The sequence below is a fragment of the Leucoraja erinacea genome, chromosome 3, assembly GCF_028641065.1.
Source record: "Leucoraja erinacea ecotype New England chromosome 3, Leri_hhj_1, whole genome shotgun sequence".
NCBI classification, from domain to species: Eukaryota; Metazoa; Chordata; class Chondrichthyes; order Rajiformes; family Rajidae; genus Leucoraja; species Leucoraja erinaceus.
The window spans coordinates 97,439,207-97,458,607 of NC_073379.1; the positions used below are offsets into that span (position 1 = coordinate 97,439,207).

The 19,401-nt window shown below is 42.6% G+C and overlaps 1 protein-coding gene across 1 annotated transcript in view; it reads left to right on the plus strand.

The window, feature by feature from the left end:
- Positions 1 to 201: 201 nt before the first annotated feature.
- Positions 202 to 19,401, plus strand: part of LOC129695862 (solute carrier organic anion transporter family member 4C1-like) — a 104,022-nt gene continuing 84,822 nt past the window's right edge. The window contains exon 1 of the mRNA XM_055633267.1: positions 202 to 1,378. Within this exon, the coding sequence (XP_055489242.1) occupies positions 1,114 to 1,378 (265 nt within the window). The 5' untranslated portion in view covers positions 202 to 1,113. The remainder of the gene's footprint in view (positions 1,379 to 19,401) is intronic.

Genomic DNA, 19,401 nt, shown 5'->3' on the forward strand with positions numbered 1-19,401 from the left:
CGCGCTCCCGCGACGTTTAAACCCGTCTCCTCAGCAACCGCTGGGCTCGAGCTGCCACCGGGACGCTCTCGCTCTCGCTCGCGCTAGGGCGCGCCTGGCGTCCATCAGCCGCCGCCTCCTGACATCACCCACCCCGTGCCCTTTGCCCTGCGGCTCATCCATCCATCCATCCATCTACCTGTCTGTGTGGCCGCACCTGCCCACCCGCACTGGGCCCTCACGCCGCCGCCCGACACAACACTTCAAAGGTTTAGTTCCTCCCCCACCATCGCCAGAGCTCAACACTCCCTGTGACTGACTCCCTGCACCTCTGTAAATTTCGCAATTCAGTGGATTATTATTATGTTTCCGAGATAATAAATCTTTTAAATAGATCATGTTGTACATATGTACAAATTTTATTTTTTGTAACTTTCCCTGTTGTTTTGCCGAGCCTGGACCTACTGCTCTCTAATACACGGCAGCATTTAATCCCAGCAGACGATTTTCTTCATTTGGCTATACTGGTCAATTTTCAAATGTAGGAAGCTCTTTCAGACCCGAATAGGTTGGACAACTGACAACTCTTCAAGGAAACAGCAGAGAATGAACTTCCTGCTTTTGTACAAATTTAAATTAGCAATGCAAGAACTTAAACCCAGAATTTAATATTACGTCTGAATGTCAGGACTTAATTGTTTGAAAATGGATATACAGTGAACAGTTAATTGGAAGTATGTCTCCCCTGTACAACAATTTGCAAAACAGAAACTGTTGGCATGTACATTAATCAGATGATTAAACGGAAGTATCAGTTTACTGATTGGGTTAACTAGTGCTTTTGCTCCACCTCTAGTTAATGCAAATACAATTTTACATATCACTTCAGGGCGGAGATGTACTGAGTTTGCAACGAGATGGATTACAAATAACCTAACTTGTACGCCAGGTAGAATTTTCTGTCTTCAGCAGCAGATCTGGAATTTACTGTTAACAAGTCAAGAAGCTCCTGAAATAGGCACCAAACAATACAACTGGAGTACTTTATGTGAGAGAACTTTAGGATGTATAATTTGTTCACTGAATTCTGACTGCTGTGTTTTTTTTAAAAAACTGCTTGACAATATAGTTTTAATGAATTCTAGTAAGAAAATGGTTAAAGGTAGGGATAACCCAACGTTCACACTTACTGAAGACCCAACGTTCACACTTACTGAAGATCCAACTCGGCACCAAAAGTCAACAACTGACGCCGTATCCATTCAAGAAAGCGCAAAATCAACTGAAGAATTTGAGGAAGGACCATGTGGCTGGGGAACATTTACCTCAGGTTGCATTCAACGATGTAACAACCCAAAAGGATATTTATTATGTTACAGTCTGCTAGCTGTTGTTCAAGGTAGGGTTTAGTTTTCTTTCAGTCATTTAAAAAATATCTTTATTTTTCTTTTGTTTTTATTCCTTTAATTGTCAATATTATTTTTTAATTCCCACTAATTATTATCAAAGTTACCATTATGACAGAGATGAGCAGCCAAATTCTCTCATTGTTAAATATTCTTGACTCATGAACATGTAGATTTGTGAAATGTATGGTGCTATCTTTCAGCAAATGTGTTTGTTTATTAGGAAAGGAAACTGAATCCCTACAGTTGTGATTAAAGATAGAGGATAATTTAAATGGAGTAACTTAATAATTACCAAGTTGTCTTCGGCATTTTAGGTAGCCTTAACTTTCTAAAGCCTTAACTAAAGCCTTAACTTTCCGTTCAGTCAAACAAAGGCCAAAGCATTGCAGTCTGTGTGTTAATTTAATATAAGCTATTGCTCTCTGAATACAAAAAGGGATGCATAAATAACATACATCACCAGTAAAATAGCCGATGTATTACAACATTGTTCACTGCCAAAAACACATTTTAAATCGATGTAAACCATACTGAGGGCAATAGGATGTCATTGAAGTTCTGGAAGGGCAATAGGATGCCACTGAAGTTTTGCTTTTGTAATACTACTTTCCATCTGGCACTTGAATGTTAACAATTAGAATCTCTGTCTTATAGATATTTATAATTAAAATTCACTTTACTTGTTAATTTGAAGGTTACAATATATATATTTTAAATGAAACAATATTTAAATATATTTATTTTGAATCTAGATCCCTCTTATCATCGTGCTTCATTTCATTTTTCCCCTCCTGCTAATCTGCCATTTAAAATCTCTATTCAAATTTTTGACACCTCCGCAACCGCCATGTTATCTTGGTGCGGTTTCAGACTTTAAGTGCTGAAGGAACTCAGTGGGTCTGACACCATTTTGGGGGGAATGGACATGTGACATTTCAGGTCGCCATCCTTCTTCAGACTAAGGTCTCGAGGTAGAAAGATGGAAATATAGGTGGGGGCGAGACAAAGCCGGGCAAGTGATAGGCTTGTGGGCACAGATGAGGCCTCAACCGTGTATCTTCTGTATCCAACAGTTCTGCTCTCAATCCCCTTTGCCCCCAGACAGAACAAGGATAGAGATCTCTTGTTCCTGACCTTTCATCCCACTAACCTCCACTTCCAACACATAATACCCTGCCACATTTAAAGTGTTCCCACCATCAGACACATCATTGTGTCCTCGTATCTTTATGGTTTCCGCAGAGACCAAACCCTCTGCAACTCCTTGGTTCGCTCCTCCTTTCCTACATAGCTTTCCTCTTTCCCAGGTACTTTCCCTTGCAACCGCACGAGATGTAACATCTGTTCCGACACATTCTCTCTCACTTCCATCCAAGGATTCTAGCAGCCCTTCCAGGTGAGAATGCGATTCATGTGCATATCTTCAAACTTCATTTCTCTGCATTTGGTGCTTATGATGTGGCATCCTTTACATCAGTGAGACGAACCGTAGATTAGGCGAACATTTTGTGGAACACTTGTCCGCCAAGACCTGCAGCACCTCCTGGCGGATAACCATTTTAACTCTTCTTCCTATTCCCAAACTGACCTTTCTGTCCTTGGGTTCCTCCATTGCCAGATTGAGGCCACACGCAAACTGGAGGAACATCACCTCATATTCCACTTGCGTAGCTTGCACAACCCAATCGAAATAATGAAAAGCAACTGTTGAATTCTCCAACTTGAAGTAAAAGGGCCTCTCCAAACACTGTCTTTGATGATCTTCTTTTTTAGATGTCCTGTGCCCCGCTGTCCTGGTTACCCTCTGAAGCCAATCCCGGTCTGCCATGCATTCCCACCATTGTAAAACATAGAACGCAGAGTAGGTCAGCAGCAGTTGACAGTACCCAGCACAGGAACACACGCCCTGGAGCCCAAAATGTGCTGAACCCAATGGAATGTCATGACCATTCATAAAATCCTCTCCCACCTTTCCTTTTTTTCCTGTGCCCCCTGTAACCATTCCCATTTAAAACATATTACAGCACGGCCCAAAATGTGCTGAACTTAATGTCAGGCCATCCATCGGCCCGGACACAGTCCGTCTCGCCGAACAAAATTTTTTTTTTCCCTTAGTCCCACCTGCCTGCACTCATACCCTAACCCTCCATTCCCTTCTCATCCATATGCCTATCCAATTTATTTTTAAATGATACCAATGAACCTGCCTCCACCACTTCCACTGGAAGCTCATTCCACACCGCTACCACTCTCTGAGTAAAGATGACCAAATCTAACCTTTCTCCACCAAATCCATATCCTTCCAATCCCTGCATATCCATTTGCATATTCAAAGGTCTCTTAAATGCCACTATCACATCTGACTTAACCACAACCCGACAGCTTGTAACAGGTACTTGCTGACGTTGTATAAAAAACTTGCCCCGCACATCTTCCTTAGACTGCCTCTCTCACCTTAAACAATACTAGTGTATGAATTTTCCATCCTGGAAGGAAGGTTCTGGCTGTCTCCCTGATTTAAGCCTCTCACAATTTTATATACTTCTGTCGGGTCTTCAGCTTTTCTAGCATTCTTGGAAAAACTAAGTCTATCAACCTCTCCCTGCAGCTAGTATCCTCTAAACCAGGTATCATTCTGGTAAACTTCCAGTACCCTTTTTAAGCCTCCATATCCTTCCTGTAATGGGCTAACTGCATACAGTATTCCAAATGTGGTTTACAACGTCCTACAACTCGGCATATGACTTCCTGACTTGTATCCAGTGCCCTGACCAATAAAGATAAACATACCAGATGCCTTCTTTACCAGTCTATCTAATTGTGTTGTCACTTTCAAGGAGCTATGAACTAAGAACCCAAGATCCCTCTATACATCAGTGCTGTTAAAGGTCGTGCCATTAGTTTTATATTTTCTCCTTGCATTCAACTTCCCCAAAATCCCACACCTCAATTTGCTTGAATTAATCTCCACATACCATTTCTCTTTTTCTGTGAGTGATCTGTACCCCACTATATATTATGACAGCCTTCCTCACAGTCCGCAACTGCAAGAGTCTTGGTGTCAAACATACTAACCAACCTGTCTACATTTATGTCCAAGTCATTTGTATACATCACAAACAGCAGAGATCCTTGCAGAACTCCACTCGTCACAGACCTCCAGCTATCAGACCTGCCGTGTACAAAGCCATTCTGACTGTCCGTGATTAACCCATTCTCTTCAAAACAGGAGGAAATCCCTATCCCAAACAATCCTCTTCAATAACTTTCCTACCACTGATGTGAGCTTCTCTGGTCAATAATTCTCTGGATTCTCTTTACCTATCTTTTTTTTTAATAAAAGGAGCAATATTAGCTACTCTCCAGTCCTGCATGATCTCACCTGTGGCTAGAGATGACACAAAGATCTTTGTCAAGACCACAAAATCTCTTTTCTTGGTTCTCTCAATAACCTGGGATAGATTCTGGAATGGAATTGAAGGCTATGTGGCCAGGTTTGCAGATGATATGAAGATAGGTGGAGGTGCAGATAATGTAGAGAAAACAGGGATTCTGAAGAAGGACTTGGACAGGTTGGGATAGTGGGCAAAGAAGTGACAGATGGAATTCAATGTAGCAAAGTGTGGAGTCATGCATTTTGGAATAAAGCTCTCTTCTACATGGGGAGATAATTCAGAAATCAGAGGTGCATAGGAATTTGGGAGTGCTGATAATCTAGGCTTTACGTTTCCTGGCCCGTCCCAATGTGCCTCATTTCATTTTCCCCATCTGCCTAACCTGCCCTTCCAAATCCCTATACAATTCTTTGAGGACCACAACCTCCATCGTGTCTCTTTAATCTTGATGAGAACTCTTTGCTCAGTTTTCCTTTTGATGTTCTGAGAAGCATTTATCCCTGCCTGTGTACAAGCTACAGCTATCTCCCAGCAATCTTTTCAGTAGCAAATGTTATTAATGTCCTTACTGCACTACATACCCCTCCAACTACTCAATGTTTTACTCAGGGTAGGATGGCTTCCTACCTTGAGTAAAACTTGTCCAAACAAATGAGGTGACAGAATTATTGTAAAAACCATATTGCACCATGACCTTCCCCCAAATCGTCTGCCACCTTCTTTGCTTTTGAACATTTCACTATCCAACTCTGCCCACGTGCAGATCACTGGCTGGCTCTGCGGATTATATCATCAAATTTCAACATCATCTTTCCTCCTCTCTTCTGGCTGTTTGTTACTTATATTGAGTATCTTGTTATATTCATTCAGGAGAATGCTGTTGAGAAGGACAAATAGATCAGCCTTGATTTAATTCTGCTCCTATATCATGTGGTATTATGATCTAATGTGCGGCAGTTGATGCTTTTAATAAAGTATCATGTATTATGATTGCTACTAGAATTGAAGCCTTGCAAAGATGCAGTGGAGCATGGGTATACAATTGGCTGAAGAGGGTTGTGATTGTAGCATTTTTTACAGACTGGGTATTTGATGATATTCCTCGAGAGAAGAGTTGGGGATAAATACAATTTTGAAATTGGAAGAGTTGTAAAATTTGGAAATGTAGTAAGCATTAAGGACATTTCCAGAAAGTCCACCCTGAAGGATCAGTTGCTTTTTGAGCAACTATACTGGGTGACCCTCTATCAACATAGAAAGGGGAGGCAGGAACTTTCAAACAGTGCAAATTGATGAAAAGATATTCAGTTCTGAATACCTTTGATACAAATAATAAATTAGAGTAGAACAAGCAGAGTAAATTTGTGGTGGTGTGGAACAGGTGATTGCTAATCTGAAGATATAAAGTGCAGAAATGGTAGAGCCCATTTCAATTATAGTCAAAGGTCCAGAGTGTTTTGTTCAAACTGCTGACTTTCAGAGCAGGTACAAATTTTGTGACAGGAATAATAGGAAACATTTATGGTGAAAATGAGATACTTACAACATAATATTCTTTATATTCCTTCTTTCTACATTGTGACTTTACCCAAAGACAGTAAAACATTATTTGTGAATTTAATAAGAATACATCAGAAAAGTGTACTGCTTGGATCCAGAGGAAACATTTGTTAAGCACAATTTTTTTCAGTAGCTCATTCCTATAGCTTAGTTTATGGTCACTGTAACTGAGTTTGCCATCTTAGCTTTTTTTTTTAAGGATGAATATGAATCGGGCATTTTAGAGGTTAAGTTGGATTCATGGGAGGTGGTCTTGGAGGGGAGGATGCTCCTCAAATTGTGGAGATTCTTGGACAATACTGTTCACCCCCTCCTTGATGACACACTGGTCAATCTGAGGAGTACCTTCAGCAACAGAATGGTTCCACCAAGATGCAGTATAGAACGCCATAGGAGATCCTTCTTCCCTGAACTGTACAACTCCTCCCCCTTCTGCCGTGGGGTAGACTGACTGACTCCCGTCCCTTCTCCCCCCATCTCCCCGCTCCCAATCTTTGCACATTCCCAATCCTTTCCATTTCCCTCCTGGGATAAATAAAGTTCTATCAGAACACCCTAACAATAGAAAGATGAATATATAGCTGAGAAGAGTACAGGCAACAGGCCAACTTTAATTTGCTGATTGCACAACATAGCTAGCATTATCTACAAAGTTCAATGACTGGAGCTTGTGGCTAGCAACCAAGATAATTTGCATTGCTCAAAGGTTGCCTAAACGTTTTAAAGCCATTTTTGCTGTAGCAGGTTTTGGAAGTCAGACTGCAATTCAAACTGACCTTGGCAAGATGGTACAGAAGTGGAGAGAGCAGTCTCTTAATGTTTTAGTGCAATGCAATACATACCGTGGTGAAGAAACTGGAGAATAGGATGCATATCTTGTAAAGACAAGAACCAATTTTCAGGATGTCCCAGTGCATTTTATTTATTGAAATTGATAAACATTATCAAAGAAAAATGGGACGACGTAACAAAAGCAGGGTTCCTGGTCTTCACTGTCACTTTTTTTGCCTCGCTCTCAGCCACATCTTGGATCTCTGATCTCCTACTCCACCTCTCCTAGGACTCCTGTGTTCCTTTTCAGTAACTCCTAAAGCTACTGACCTCCTCCTGAGCTGCTACTAAGATCTCTGGACTCTCCTAGCAACACCCTGTGGTTTCTGGCAGCTGCTTACACTATGCCAACTCATAGTCATAGAAACATAGAAAATAGGTGCAGGTGTAGGTCATTCAGCCCTTCGAGCCAGCACCGCCTTTCAATGTGAATGTGATCATCCACAATCAGTACCCTGTTCCTGCCTTCCCCCCATATCCCTTGATTCAGCTAGCCCAAAGAGCTCTAACTCCCTTTTGAATGCATCCAGTGAATCAGCCTCCACTGCTTTTTGAGGCAGAGAATTCCACAAATTCACAACTCTCTGTGAGAAAAGTTTTACTCATCTCGGTTCTAAATGGCTTACCCCTTATTCTTAAACTGTGGCCCTTGGTTCTGGACTCCCCCAACATCAGGAAATAAATTCTTGCGTCTAGCTTGTCCAATCCCTTAATAATTGTATATGTTTCTATAAGATGCCCTCTCATCCTTCTAAATTCCAATTAATACATGCACAGTTATTCCATTCTTTCATCATATGACAGTCCCGCTATCCTGGGAATTAACCTTGTGAACCTACACTGCACTCCCTCAATAGCAAGAATGTCCTTCTTCAAATTAGGAGACCAAAACTCACACAATACTCCAGGTGTGGTCTCACCAGGGCCTTGCCCAGCTGCAGAAGGACCTCTTTACTCCTATACTCAAATCCTCTCGTTATGAAGGTCAACATGCCATTCGCTTTCTTCACTGCCTGCTGTACCTGCGTGCTTACTTTCAATGACTGATGTGCGCGGACACCCAGGTCTGATTGCACCGCCCCTTTTCCTAATCTGATAACATTCAGATAATAATCTGCCTTCTTGTTCTTGCCTCCAAAGTGGATAACCTCACATTTATCCACATTATATTGCACCTGCCATGCATCTGCCCACTCGCCCAACCTTTCCAAGTCACCCTGCATCCCCATAGCATCCTCTTCACAGTTCACACTGCCATCCAGTTTTTTGTCATCTGCAAATTTGCTAATGTTACTTTTAATTCCTTCATCATTAATATATATTGTAAATAGGTGTGGTCCAGCACCGAGCCTTGCAGCGCCCCACTAGACACTACCTGCCATTCTGAAAGGGATCCGTTAATTCCTACTCTTTCTTTCCTGTCTGCCAACCAATTTTCTATCCATGTCAATACCCCAACATCCTGTGCTCTAATTGTGACCACTAATCTGTGTGGGACCTTATCAAAGGCTTTCTGAAAGTCCAGATACACCACATTTAATGGCTCTCCCTTATCCATTTTACTTATTACATCCTCAAAAAATTCCAGAAGATTAGTCAAGCAAGATTTCCCCGTCATAAATCCATGCTGACTTGGACCAATCCTGGTACTGCTATCCAAATGCATTACATCTTTAACAATTGACTCCAGCATCTTCCCCACCACCGATGTCAGACTAATTGGTCCATAGTTTCCTCTCTCCCTTCTTTCTTAAAAAGTGGGATAACAATAGCCACCTTCTGTTTTGGGGTAAGGGGGAACTGTACAGAAGGGACGGATTGCATCTTAACAGATGTGGGACCAGCATTCTGGCAGGCAGGTTTGCCACTGCTACACGGGTGGCTTTAAACTGAATAAGGGGGGTGACTTGACGCAAGAGTTAACCAGAGTTTAACATCGTGGGAACCTCGTGCGATAACAGTACGGCATTCGTGGACCACCGTGGCGCTAACGGCAGGTAATCGTGTAACTTGGTGACTCGGGAGAAAATTCAAACAAGCTTGAATTTCTCCAAGAGTGACTTGTACACTTGTGGTTGAGCATTTAAACATTATATGATCATAGTGGCCAGTGCGATATCCGTGCGATATCCGTAATAACTCTTGCAGTTACCGTGGGAACTCCTGCGAACGGTAAACCCGGAAGCTGGACAGAGGGGACAGAAGGTGAGTAAAATTTGTCTTCTGTGGGATTGAATTTAAAAAATAAAGATTTGCATCCGCATATGGACATCAACTTATTCATGAGTTATGTTAAGAAAATAACTATAATCTTTAAAAGGGATTTTACTGAAAGATCCCGCATTTTTATGGTCCGTGAGAACTTTTTCACATGTACTTCTTTGAGAGATACAGTTCGGAGTCCTCGCCGACTAGCGATCTATGGCTTTCCGAAGCAGGGTCCGGAATGCTACCAATCAATGTTCTCCAGAGACCCGTGTAAGGAGTGAACTGCACATGCTGGTTTAAACCGAAGACCGACACAAAAAGCTGGAGTAACTCAGCGAGTCAAGCAGCATCTCTGGAGAAAAATAGGTGATGTTTCGGGACGAGACACATCTTCAGACTCAATTCCGATTAGGATGTCTGAAGAAGGGTTCCGATTCGAATCGCCACCTATTCTTTTTCTCCAGAGATGCTGCCTGACCCGCTGACTTACTCCAGCTTTTTATGTTTTTCTTCCCAGATCTGACTTGGGTAACTTAGGTAACTTACACTCTCTCTCTCTCCCCCATGGTCAGGATCGAACCCCGGTCTCTGGGGCTGTGAGGCAGCAACTCTACCACTGTGCCGCATGTAGTCAGATTTAATAAATTGCTGGTGTTGCTTCCAAAGACAGAGGCATTGATAATATTAGATCAGAATTGCATCTTTCCGCTAATAGAATCAATTATTAGTCAATTAATAATAGAATCAATTATTGTTGGTGATATTTCACCTACGAATATCAGACTATTTTCGCAGAGGTAAGGGCCAATTAGGCATAGCAAAAGGTATGAACACTTTTAAACATTTTTTTCCGACTATTTTGTCAAATGCAAATACAGGGAGAATGATCAAAGTGCTCACATGGCTCACTCTGTTAGAAGCGTTCTGAGTTTAAATGTTCCGTGTATTCCTTCTTAAAGTATAATTTTGTTGTGTGGCCAGGGGTGCGATTGAGAACAGCTGGGAAAGGGCGGAGGGGGTGTCACGAATAACAGCGTTTCCCTGGCCATATTATGGCCCATTCCCCAACCGTAACATTAATCAAGCTCTGTCTAACTCCGCCTTCACACCATCCCCCTGTGACATGGGTTAGTCATCGCTGGGCGGGCTGTGGGCCGAATGGCCTGCCAACGGGAGTCAGAGACTGACACTGAGATCCATTGTGCAGGAAGGAACTGCGGATTCTGGTTTTTACCGAAGATAGACACAAACGCCACCTGTTCATTTTCTCCAGATATGTTGCCTGACCCATTGAGTTACTCCAACATTTTGTGTCTGTGGTCACTATGAACATTGAATTATTTAATTTTAGGTAACTTACACTCTCTCTCTCTCTCCCCCCCCCCCCCCCCCTCCTCCCCCCCCCCCCCCCTCCCCCATGCAGTAAATGTCGGTTAACCAGGCCAAGGTTTGCAACGATGGTCCCCTCTTGGGATTACACTATCCCTAGCCAACAATTGGCCTATCAGGGAACCAAATGTAGACATAAAGTGCTGGAGTGACTCAGTGGGTCAGGCAGCATCTCTGGAGGAAAGGGTTAGGTGACATTTTGGGTCGGGACCCCTCTTCAAAATACCCTGCTGAGGTCATCTGTTGTTGGCCCTGATTTGTCCCGGTCTTTTCTTGCTTCCAGTTCCCCCCTACAATCATCCCGAAGAAGGGTCCCGACCAAAAATGGAATCTATTCCTTTTCTCCAGAGATGCTGCTTGGCCTGCTGAGTTACTCCAGCATTTTGTGTCTAACTTGCTGATTCAGACAGTTTTTGATTATCAAGGATTCTGCGCTGACTCTTTACAAGTACCACAGATCCCCACCTTTATAAATTTCTATCTGGCAGTGTTTTCTGTCTCAGGAATTTCAGCCCTTTGTCTGTAGTTACTGTCATCAAATATAGACAAAGGGCTGAAATTCCTGAGACAGAAAACACTGCCAGATAGAAATTTATAATGGGGCTTTTTCACGGGGCGACTTGACGCAAGATGTGACCAGAGTGAAGTGGTCGTGGTCTAGCACGATATCATACGATATAACGGGGGGGTAGACAAAGAGTTCCCACGGTACTCGGCAGTTCTGTTATTTGTGCGAGTGACTTGTCCGTCTCCCGAGCTTTCCCGTTAAATCTTGAATGAGCATTGTAAACTGTCAAGTGCAATTAAATCATCACGTGGCACAAATGATGTCATAATTTATTTTATGGCTCTTAGAAACATGATTCCAACCTCAAACACAGAGGGTGTAAAAGATGTCTGCGACTTTTTTACTTTGCAGCTGCAGGGCACAGACAGACTTATAAGAGAAGTTTAAGTTAACTGCAAAAACAGCACTTTTACATCTATAGCATTGTATGTTTTTAAATCTTGGATAACATTAAATGGTTCTCCTGTTGATGAACTGATATATCGTTATTTATACTCACATGAGCACCCGGGATACTCCGCAGCCTTCGTCTCCAGCAGGTTCCGTTTTCTCTCCCTGTTTCTATAATCCTCTCTGGATTTATCGTAGAGAATCTCGTTAAATTGGTACCATTCTACAAGTTCCCCCTCTTGTTCCCTGGAGAAGTTATATGGCCTTACCTTCTGCCATCTTCCCTTTACATAAGCGTCTGTAGAGGCTATTCCTACAATGGCTACTGGGGAGGTAATCTGAAATCTACCTTGCTCACCCTCTCCCTGCTCCAAGGAGCCCACAGGCAGTGTTATCTCTGGCATCTCCTGTTGCCTCTCCACCTGTCTCTCTTGCAGCGTCTCCTCTTCATTCTCCTGCATGGCAAAAACCTTTCTGACACGCTTTACCCCCTTTCTTTGAGCTTTTCTGGGAGCCATCTCTGCGTGTTCCTGTTAAAAACATTCTCCAACAATGACAATGAGGTGGGACGTCCTCGATGGACACATGTTCCATTGGCGACATTGAGAACACCTTTTTTACTCACCTTCTGTCCCCTCTGTCCAGCTTCCGGGTTTACCGTTCGCAGGAGTTCCCACGGTAACCGCAAGAGTTACTACGGATATCGCACTGACCACTACGTTCATAAAATGTTGCCATGCTCAACCACAAGTGTACGTCACTCTTGGAGAAATTCAAGCTTGCTTGAATTTTCTCCCGAGTACCCAAGTTACACGATTACCTGCCGTTAGCGCCACGGTGGTCCACGAATGACGTACTATTATCGCACGAGGTTCCCACGATGTTAAACTCTGGTTACCTCTTGCGTCAAGTCGCCCCGTGAGAAAGGGGTTTAAAGGTGGGGATCTGTGGTACTTGTTACTGTCATCAAATATAGACAAAGGGCTGAAATTCCTGAGACAGAAAACACTGCCAGATAGAAATTTATAAAGGTAGGGATCTGTGGTACTTCTGAAACACACGTTGGAAATTTAAACTTGGGCGCAACTAACATCGTCTAAGTAATGTGGCATCTTGCTGCAGTAAAGTCACGGCAGTAGTACAGGCATGTCTCCAAATGAGCCAATTCAACCAAGGGAGGATATTTATAGTGTGTGAAAAAAAAAGTGACATCATTTGTGCCACGTGACACTTCACAGTTCACAATTGTCATTCAAGATTTAACGGGAAAGCTCGGGAGATGGACAAGTCACTCGCTCAAATAACAGAAATGCCGAGTACCGTGGGAACTCTTTATCTACCCCCCGTTATATCGTGTGATATCGTGCTAGACCACGACCACTTCACTCTGGTTACATCTTGCGTCAAGTCGCCCCTTGAGAAAGCGCTTTAAGCCTCCCCCAGCACTGGAGATGAAAAAAAATCAATCCCCAATTGCAATACCAATTGATCCTCCCCCTCCTGTCCTGCCAGGAGCTATGATGGCCGCATTGTTGCAAATGTCGGGTGCACTTGCTGATAGATGCCATTGAGCTGAAAAGTTCAGTGTGTTGCTGCCAGTGTTCCTGTCTTGCAACTTTGTATCAAAGTGTGCTGGAAGCTCAGGAATGATTTAAAAGTAAAAACCATTTTAAATTCAAAGTATTTTTAAACATTTTCAATAATAGATAGATAGATAGACCTTTTATTGTCATTCAGACCGAAGTCTGAACGAAATTGCAGCAGTCAAACATATAATACCATACAATAAAACAACAATAAACACATATTAACATCCACCACAGTGAGTCCACCCAGCATCTCTTCACTCTGATGGAGGCAAAAGTCTTAGGTCTGCAGTCTCTTCCCTCCTCTTCTCCCTCTGCGCTGGGGCGAGTACCCCCCCCCCCCCCCCCCGGGCGATGTTAAGAACAGTCCCGCGGCCCCCCCCACCGACAACGGAGACCAACAGGGAAAAGGTCGGGTCTCCCGAACAGGGAAGAGATTTTAAACGGTTTCCCCCTCCCCCCCCCCCCCCCCCCGCCCCCCCACATATACACATTTAAAACTAGTATTAAAAAATCACCAACACTACATTTAACTAGACAAAAAATATAAAAAGACAGACAGGCTGTAGGGGCCGCTGCAACTGGTGAGTCGCGCCGCCAACTATGTGGGTCACCGCGGCCCGGGGTGGTTGAAGCTGCCGCCCACCAGTCCTGCAGAAGCAGCTGCTGGCCCGCGGCCGAACCCCGGACTCAGGCCACCGCCGCCAGAACACCGTCCCAGCCACCCTCACGTGAGTACTGCGCCGTCTTCAGCCTCGGGCTGGGCCGCCCCGACTTGGGCGCCGAACCTCCCCCGGACCGGGCCGCCCCGACTTGGGCGCCGAACCTCCCCCGGACCGGGCCGCCCCGACTTGGGTGTCGCTTCTCCCCCGGACCAGGCCGCCCCAACTTGGGCGTCGCTTCTTCCCCGGGCTGGGCTGCCCCGACTTGGGCGCCGAACCTCCCTCGGGCTGCCAGCGCCGCACCTTCCCGAGCTCGGCCGCTCCGACGGGAGCCTCGTTCCACCCTCGGGCTGGCCGCCCTCACGGGAGCGTGCCAACCTCTTCCAGCCCTGAGCTGGACCACCCTCACGGGAGCGAGCTCAGGGCGAGTCCTGACGGTGCTCTGCCTCCGGAGCCTCGAGGTCGTCAGCTCCATTAGGCCTCAGCACAGACGGAGGCAGAGAAGGGGAATACGACAAAAATGTCGTATTCCCCCGCAGGGAGAGACTGCAAACCCCGTTAACCCCCCTCCCCCCCAAAAAAAACACAAGCTAAAGCCAAAAAATAACTCGAGAAATAAAGCATGAACTTTTCAGATAAGGCGGTTTTGGACTGCATGGAAAAAAATCTCTACCGGAATATGTAAAAATATTACCGTTAGCGTATCGTTTTTTCTTCTGTGAAAAGGCTGACGTTAGCCACTAATATCTCAGAATTAAAAATGATTTAAAAAATTTCCTGGACTTTACCCCTCCCATTCTGTAACCTCTTCTAGTTCTGTATAAATACAGTTTTTATTATTATTACATTTATGTTCTTTGTTTGAGCAAAGATGCAGCTTTATCATCACTGACTGTAGTAACACTGAGTGTCTCCTTTGAGAACATAATGTACTTCTATAGCAGGTGAACTTAAGGAATTCATTCTATGAGCCAAAATCACATTCTCAGATGTATAGTACATGCCCCATATCAGAAATGTAAGCTGTTGGATCACTGCACACCATTCTGGGATGGTATACAGTATATGAATAACAACACAGGGTCAAGTTCTTCTTTAGTGACCAGTGCTGAGTGTTTTCACTGCTGTGTTCACTGAAGTTGGATCTAAATTTGCACACAACGTACAATCAGGATCTGATATTTATGCACATATTTACTGCTAGAGTTCAAAGATAAATTGGTTGTTAAATCCCACAGCTGCCATAGTAGCTGTTCAGACATTCCCATGGAAAAATGAATATTGTTGGATGTTTTAATTTTACATCGCCAGATTAGAATTGGCAACGCACAGTGGCACAGATGGTACAGCCGATGCCTCACAGCGCCAGAGATCCGGATTCGATCCTGACCTCTGATGCTCCCTGTGTGAAATTTGCACATTTTCTATGTGACTACATGGATTTTCTTTGGCTGCTCCGATTTCCTCCCACAGCAGACATGCTGGTTTGTAGGTTAATTGCCTAATGTACAGAGAGTGGTTGGGAAGGTGGAATAATAGAATTAGTGTGATTGCTGGACGGTGAACTTACCATGTACTTGAAGGCTAAAGGGCATAGTTTCATGTTGCATCTTTCAATCAAATATTGCATTGCCTTGCTTTCTTGCAAATCCTTTACAAAATGGAATGCTGTTCAATATAATACTTTGATGCATATTTTATTATTTTTGTTATCTCTGGTGGAATATAGATCTCCTGCCTCATCAACTGTGACTATACATAGCTAATTGAATATGTAGAGTGCACTGAGTGTAGCACAATTTAACTGCATTTACAAATTATGTAAATGGAGTAGTTTTAAAATTTACAAGTAATGCATAAACAAAACATAAGGCACAAAGGTAGCCATCTAGCACACAGTGCCAGGACTTTGCCTTAGGGAGTATGCAAATTATTTCCCATTTCTTTCCGCATAGTCATTTAGCTTTATCCCACTGAAGTATTTATCAAATTCCTATTTGAAAGTTACAACTGAATCAACTTCTCGGCAATATTCTGATCAGAGTTTCTTAAATTTACTCCCTTATTTAAGATACATCAATGCAACCCAAGTTATAATTACTTGCTGTTTAAAAAAAATCTCTTATTATTGCCTCTGACATTTATGTCAAATATCTTAAACCTATTTTCGCTGGTGATTTGAAAGCAGCTTAGTCTCCCTAATTCTGTCAAAACGTCATGATTTTGAATATTAAATCTCCCATTTCCCTTGGGGCTAGGAGGGAGAGATAGATCAGCCATGATTGAATGGCGGAGTAGACTTGATGGGCCGAATGGCCTAATTCTACTCCTATTCCTTATGACCCTCTTTCTCTTAAATTAGGACTTGCATCCCTGCTTCCATTTTAGTAATTGCTCCAATAGCCTCGTCATAGATATGACATGCTTCCTAAAGTGAGATTGTCAATATTTCACAGGAAACCTAACCAACAATTTAAAAAGGTCGAGCATAACATAATTGTGTGATTGTCTATAAAACATTTATAAAACCAAGGTTGCTATGCTTTTATAATGGCCACTTCAACTTGTCTTGCAATCTCAAAGCAATCCTTTACATCCATCTTTTATAGCAACTCCCTTTAATGTTGGATCATTTAGTTTATAGTGCCAATTCTTTCCTTCTTCTAAAGTGCATTATTGCATTCTCTGAAATTGTATCCACAATGTGTTCTTTTCACCAGCCTGTGAATGTCCTCTTGAATCTATTGCTATCTTCTTTACATTATAATTTTGTTTTTAAGTTTTAGGTCATCTGCAAATTTGGAATTACGTCCTGTTTACCTAAACCCAGAATGTTAATACATTTGTGAAAGAAGAGTAATCCTATTTTTGTCTGGTATCTTTTATTTTCATTGTTAGTCTTTGGCTTTTGGCACTGGGACAGTTTCTGTCCATGTTACTATTGTTCCTTTAATTCCATGTGCTTGAATTTTACTCTCATCTCCAATATGATACTTTATAAAGCACTTATGGAAAGCTGGCAAGCAAACCATTCCCGAAACTCTCATTCCTTCATCGAATAAATCAATAAATTGTCTTTAACAAATGTACCTGTCATTGGTTGACCCATGTTTTTTCAAGTGACTATTAATTTGATCTTGAGTTATTGCTTTTACAATAGACAATAGAGGTGCTCATTCGGCCCTTTGACCCAGCACCGCCATTCAATGTGATCATGGCTGATCATCCCCAATTAGAACCTGCCTTCTCCCCATATCCCTTGACTCCGCTATCTTTAAGAGCCTTATCTAGCTTTCTCTTGAAAGCATCCAGAGATCCTGCCTCCACTGCCCTCTGAGGCAGAGAATTCCACAGACTCACAACTCTCTGTGAGAAAAAGTGTTTCCTCGTCTCCGTTCTAAATGGCTTACCTGTTCTGCCCCCTATCTCATTTTGAACGTATGCACAAGGAGATATTTGGAAAAATTAGTATGTGCTCTTGCTTTCCATCCATTAAAAAATATCTCTTTTGGTTGCAAATTGTCCTCATGGTGTATTTTACCATACTTTCCCTATTTCTGTTGTTCTAAGATAATTTAGCATTCCATTTAATATAATTAAATGTACCCTAGGTATTTTATTGGAAAACCTGAGCAAGTCATCCTCGTTTGCAGATAAAAAATGCAGAAAAGTTTTAACCGGTTATAAAATATCTGCAAAGAATGTAACACAGTTCACCAAAAGTCATCAACCTTAAATATCAAACCTAGCTTCTGTCTCGAAAGAAAGGAAAGCAGTTTCTTGTGCCTACAGTTTGTTTCCCCTGAATCCGACTAACATGTTGATCCGCATTGTCCAGTGCCCTTTCTTGGGATATGCTTTGTTAAATCTAAAGCATTCGCATATTATATTCGCACATTGCACTAACAACAAAAATCAAAATACTGCTGATGGTAAACAGAAAATGCTGAAAACACTCAGCAGGTCAGGTCGCACATGAGACAAAGAAGCAAGATTGATATTGCAGGATGCAGACCATTTATCAGACTATGAAGGAGATGAAACAAGTGAGTTTGAAATTGCAGCGAAGGTTGGGGGGGAGCAATGGAGATGCATATACCTTTGATAGGATGAGGCCAGAGTTGCTGTGAGAATAAGTTGTTGTGTCACTGAGTCAATTGTGGAGGCGGCATTCGGAATGAGAGAAAATGAGCAAAAGCAATGTGATGAGGGCAGTGAGAGCGTGAGAATAAAAGTAAAGGATTGTGAAAGGGTATAAAATGTAGAGGCATAGGATACACCTAGCATGTCAGGCTATGTTAATTTGGAGAGAAAACCTGAGTCAAAATACTCCACCAGCCCCTCTCAAGAAATAGGTCAAATATGAAGCACCTTCTGGGAGAAAACCCTCAAGACCCCTCTGAGTATTTTTAAACCAATGCTCTCTGGTTGTTGACACCTTTGCTGAGGGAAACTTTTTCACTGTTTACTTATCTACGCCCCTCTTTATTTTGTACAGCACAAAATAAATTGTCTTTGACAAATGTACCTGTCATTAGTTGATCCATGTTTTTTCAAGTGACTATTAATTTGATCTTGAGTTATTGCTTTTACATTAGACAATAGATAATAGGTGCAAGAGTAGGCCATTCGGCCCTTTGAGCCAGCACCGCCATTTCTCAAGTCTACCTCCACTCCAAGGAGAACAAACTCTTGGAGCATTCGAGGAAGTGTCCAGATGAACCTCTTCTTCCCCCTCTCCAGGAGAATCATGTCCTTCCCATAATGTGGCATTTGCAATGACATGCAATATGCCAGCCGTAGTTTGACAAATGTTTTATATATTTGCACAATAACCTCACAGCTCTTATACTCTATTTCCAGCTAATATCGCTTGTTTCTCAAGCTGTAACACTACATTCTGCACTCTACCTCTTTATTTCTATTCTCTTTTTGCATCTCCTGTTGCGCTCATGCAAGATGTCCTCCTGCTTCCTCTCAACTTCTCATTCTACCCTCCCAATTCTTTTTGTATTGGTTTATTGTTGTCACATGTACTGAGATAAATTAAACTACATTTTGCATGGTATTCAGGCAAAACCTACCATATATGTGCAAAATGTAGTGCAAATGACTGAAAATGCAAGCTACTGAGACTTTTAGCCTGTGATTGGGTACATATTATTTATGACCGCTTCATGACTCCCGGAAAAACCTTCAACGATCCCCATAATTTATGACACGCAAAATAAAGCCAAATGGCCACTACACTGACGAGACAATCTCTTACCTGCTACTTTGTTAAATAATATGACATCTAATCATACAATAAAGATTAATTTCTGCTTGCTATATTTGGGAAGTTTGAAAGCTGCTTCCTGTTTGTACTAATGGCTACTATACTATTGCCCCAAATTATAACTTCCTTTCCATAAAAATGGCCGA